General features: G+C 62.7%; 1 protein-coding gene across 1 annotated transcript; it reads left to right on the forward strand.

The window, feature by feature from the left end:
- The first annotated feature begins 578 nt into the window (after positions 1–578).
- Positions 579–2,365, forward strand: LOC125156881 (extensin-like). Its single transcript, XM_047843104.1, has 2 exons — positions 579–1,516; positions 1,590–2,365. The coding sequence occupies exons 1-2, from the start codon at positions 623–625 to the stop codon at positions 2,238–2,240; spliced, it is 1,545 nt and encodes a 514-aa protein (XP_047699060.1). The 5' UTR covers positions 579–622; the 3' UTR covers positions 2,241–2,365.
- The last annotated feature ends 1,466 nt before the right edge of the window (positions 2,366–3,831 follow it).

Below are 3,831 nucleotides of genomic sequence, written 5' to 3' on the forward strand. Positions count from 1 at the left end.
ATGAGGTGTGCCCCTGGCTCGCTCGGTTCCTTCTGGCTCCACCCCCTCTCGCCCTCCTGCGCACCCCTCCCACCCCTTGTACACCGCTGAACTGCAGACCCCTCCCGCCCCCTGCACCCCCACCTGCGCTGACCCGCACAGCCCCTCCCGCCCTCCTGCACGTCCTCCCGCCCTCCTGAACCTGCACCTGCACCTACCCTGTGCAGACCTCCACCTACCCCGCGGCCTTCGGCTGTCTTAGCCGCGGCTGCCAGAAGGCGGCACGTTTCCTTCTCAAAGCCACTGGTAGCTACGGCACGGGGCTCCCACCCCGACCCTCGGCCTTCAGTCTGGGGGCGCCCCCAACCTCGGCTTCTGTGCCCGGGCGCCCGCAACCGCCCACAGCCCCGGCCCCTGGGACGCGCGGGTCCCCCTCACCCTCTGTGGCCGCCGGCTCCTCCTTGTCAGGCTCCTCCGCGGTCTCCCAGGTAGCCTCCGACGACGACGACGGCGACGACGATGACGACGAGCCCTGGGCCTCGTGGGCCGCGGTCGCCGCTGGGGGCGCAGGGGGAACGTTGAGCTGCAGAGGCCCGGGCCGCACGAGGATGTGGTTGTTGTAGTGGACGAGGTGTAGCAGTGAATGCACCAGGTCCAGGAATGTAAAGCGGAAGCCCACCATTGGGAAATGGTGGGCGTCCACAATTCCGTCCCCGGCGGCCTCCGGCTCTTCCGCCCCGTCCTCGTCCTCGTCTGCCGGCCCGAAGTCCGAGTCCTCGCCAGCCTCGAAGGCGTTCCCGCCCTCGGGGCCCACCGCCTCCTCCCCGAGGCCTTCCGGAGGCGCGGCCAAAACGGCAGCCTCGGCAGGGTGGGGCCCGGAGTCCCCGGCCGCTCCGTCTCCGCCGCCGGCCGCTCCGTCTCCGCCATCGGCCGCTCCGTCCCCGCCGCCGGCCGCTCCGTCTCCACCGCCGGCCACTCCGTTGCCCATGGCCATCATGTCTCCACCACCGGCCACTCCGTCTCCAGCCACTCCGTCTCCGCCATCGGCCGCTCTGTCTCCGCCACCGGCTGCTCCGTCTCCTCCATCGGCCGCTCCGTCTCCACCACCGGCCACTCCGTTTCCAGCCACTCGGTCTCCGCCATCGGCCGCTGCGTCTCCTCCATCGGCCGCTCCGTCTCCGCCGCCGGCCGCTCCGTCTCCGCCGCCGGCCTCTCTGTCGCCCATGGCCATCATGTCTCCACCACCGGCCACTCCGTCTCCAGCCGCTCCGTCTCCGCCTCCGGCCACTCCGCCTCCGGCCACTCTGTTGCCCATGGCCACCACGTCTCCGCCTCCGGCCCCTCCGTCTCCGTCTCCGCCTCCGGCCCCTCCGTCTCCGTCTCCGCCTCCGGCCCCTCCGTCTCCACCTCTGGCCACCTCGTCTCCACCGGCCACTCCTGCTCCGACCACCCAGTCTCCGCCGGCCACTTCGTTTCCGGCCACCCCGTCTCCGCCGGCCTCTCCATCTCCGGCCCCCCAGTTTCCGCCGGCCGCCCAGTCTCTGCCGGCCACTCCACCCCCACCCACCCAATCCCCGCCGGCCACTCTGTCTTCGTCTTCGGCCTCCCAGTCTCCATCTCCGGCCACCCATGCTCCGCCGGCCACTCCACCCCCACCCACCCGATCCCCGCCGGCCACTCTGTCCTCGTCTCCGGCCTCCCAGTCTCCATCTCCGGCCACCCATGCTCCGCCGGCCACTCCTCCTCCGCCCACCCGATCTCCGCCGGCCACTCTGTCTTCGTCTTCGGCCTCCCAGCCTCCATCTCCGCCCACCCGATCTCCGCCGGCCACTCTGTCCTCGTCTCCGGCCTCCCAGTCTCCATCTCCGGCCACTGCCTCTCCGTCTCCAGCCACCCGTTCTCTGTCTCCGGCCACCCCGTCGCCACCGACCGCTTCGTCTCCGGCCATCCCATCGCCACCAGCCACTCCGTCTCCAGTGGCCACCCCATCGCCCCTGGCTACTCCATCCCTGCCGGCCCCCGCCTCGCCGCCGGCCACCTCGTTGCCCCCTCCGGCCGCCGGGGCCCCCGCCTCATCCTCATCCATGGGGCTCTCCTGGCCACCCGGGGCCTGGCCTCCATCTCCGGAGGCGGACATGGCACCAGGGAGTACCTCACCGGGGAGGCGACAGACAGGGCTGCGGCGACGCCGGAGGCGAAGGTGGCGGCCGCCTAGCCCGCTGCCGCCGACGGGAGGCCGAGGGCAACGGGGCCCGGCGTGAGGTGGCCGCCGAGGGGGACAGCAGTCGGTGGCGGTGCCCGAGGAGGCCCCGGACGGGAAGGGCAGGGGGCGGTTGTGGGGAGCGGCCCACCCAGGCCTCCCCTCGGGCGACGCTGGCCACGGCCGGTGAGAGTCCAGCCGCCGGAGGACGGTGGGCGGGGCCAGAGGCGTCAACAATGGGCCGCGTGCCCTCCTCTTGAGCTCCACCCTCATTCGTCCAGACGCAAAGAGTGACGTGCTCGGCGTCCAGTGAATGACCGAGGCCCCTAGGGGTTGCTCCCACTTACCTCCCTGTTTGTTCTCTGAGGCCTTAGGGTCTTGCCATTACTTTCGGGTCTGCGCAACGCCTGTCCTTTAAGTTTTACCATTGTCTGAAAAACTGTAGTGGTCCGATATTGAGACACTTTGGGCTATGTGAACTGTAAGGTGTTTCTTGATTTCCACCTGGTAATGACTCATGCAAGTAGGGACAGGGTCATAAAAATGGTATATAGCTCAGACCCCAGGAGTAGTAAAAATCTCCCAAGAAGAAAGAGAGAAGAAGTTGGACAACTTAACATGGTTAAAGCTACTTGGAAAGTAGACAAAATTGACATGGATGCAGTGTGGAAGGGACATGTGAGTGGCTCAGTCATTTAAGCATCTGACTTTGGCTTAGGTCATGATCTCAAATTGGTGGGTTGGTGGGTTCCAGCCCTGCATTGGGCAATTCGCTGGCAGCAGGGAGCCTGCTTGGGATTCTCTCTCTGCCCTTCCCCCACTTGTGCTCTCTCTCTCAAAAATAAATAAATAAAAAAAGAACTGAGTGTTGAAGAATTGGTGAATGAGAGGAACTAGAAGGTATTATAATGAACCCTGACAAATTTATTGCAGCACCCCAAAGAATGAACAAAAGGGAGATATTACTTTTCCAGGACCAAGTCATCTCCTAAGAGCTAATAAGCGTGAAAAACTTTAAAAGGGTAAGCATCCACGTTGCCTGGGTGACTCAGTCGGTTAAGTGGTGGGCTCAGGTCATGATCCCCTCCAGATCTGTACGTTGGAGCCCTGCATCAGACTCTCTGCTGACAGCTTAGAGCCTGGAGCCTGCTTTGGATTCTGTGTCTCCCTCTCTCTCTGCCCCTACCCTGCTCATGCTCTGTTTTTCTCGAAAATGAATAAACATTACAATTTATTTTTAAAATAAAAGCGTAGGCTTCCTAGGATGTTTTTGAGGCAACAGTCCAAGACTTTTGATTTCAAAATCCACTTAATCAAGACCTCCAGCATAAGTAATTCTGAAAATCATGGAGAAATTTACTGCTATTTTCTACTCATTCTGGTAAAAAAAAAATTTTGGGGGCACCTGGGTGGCGCAGTCGGTTAAGCGTCCGACTTCAGCCAGGTCACGATCTCGCGGTCCGTGAGTTCGAGCCCCGCGTCAGGCTCTGGGCTGATGGCTCAGAGCCTGGAGCCTGTTTCCGATTCTGTGTCTCCCTCTCTCTCTGCCCCTCCCCCGTTCAGGCTCTGTCTCTCTCTGTCCCAAAAATAAATAAACGTTGAAAAAAAAAAAAAATTTTTGTAATACTAAAAATGTCTTTTGAAAAAAAAAT

The sequence above is a fragment of the Prionailurus viverrinus genome, chromosome X (assembly GCF_022837055.1).
Source record: "Prionailurus viverrinus isolate Anna chromosome X, UM_Priviv_1.0, whole genome shotgun sequence".
Classification (NCBI taxonomy): Eukaryota; Metazoa; Chordata; class Mammalia; order Carnivora; family Felidae; genus Prionailurus; species Prionailurus viverrinus.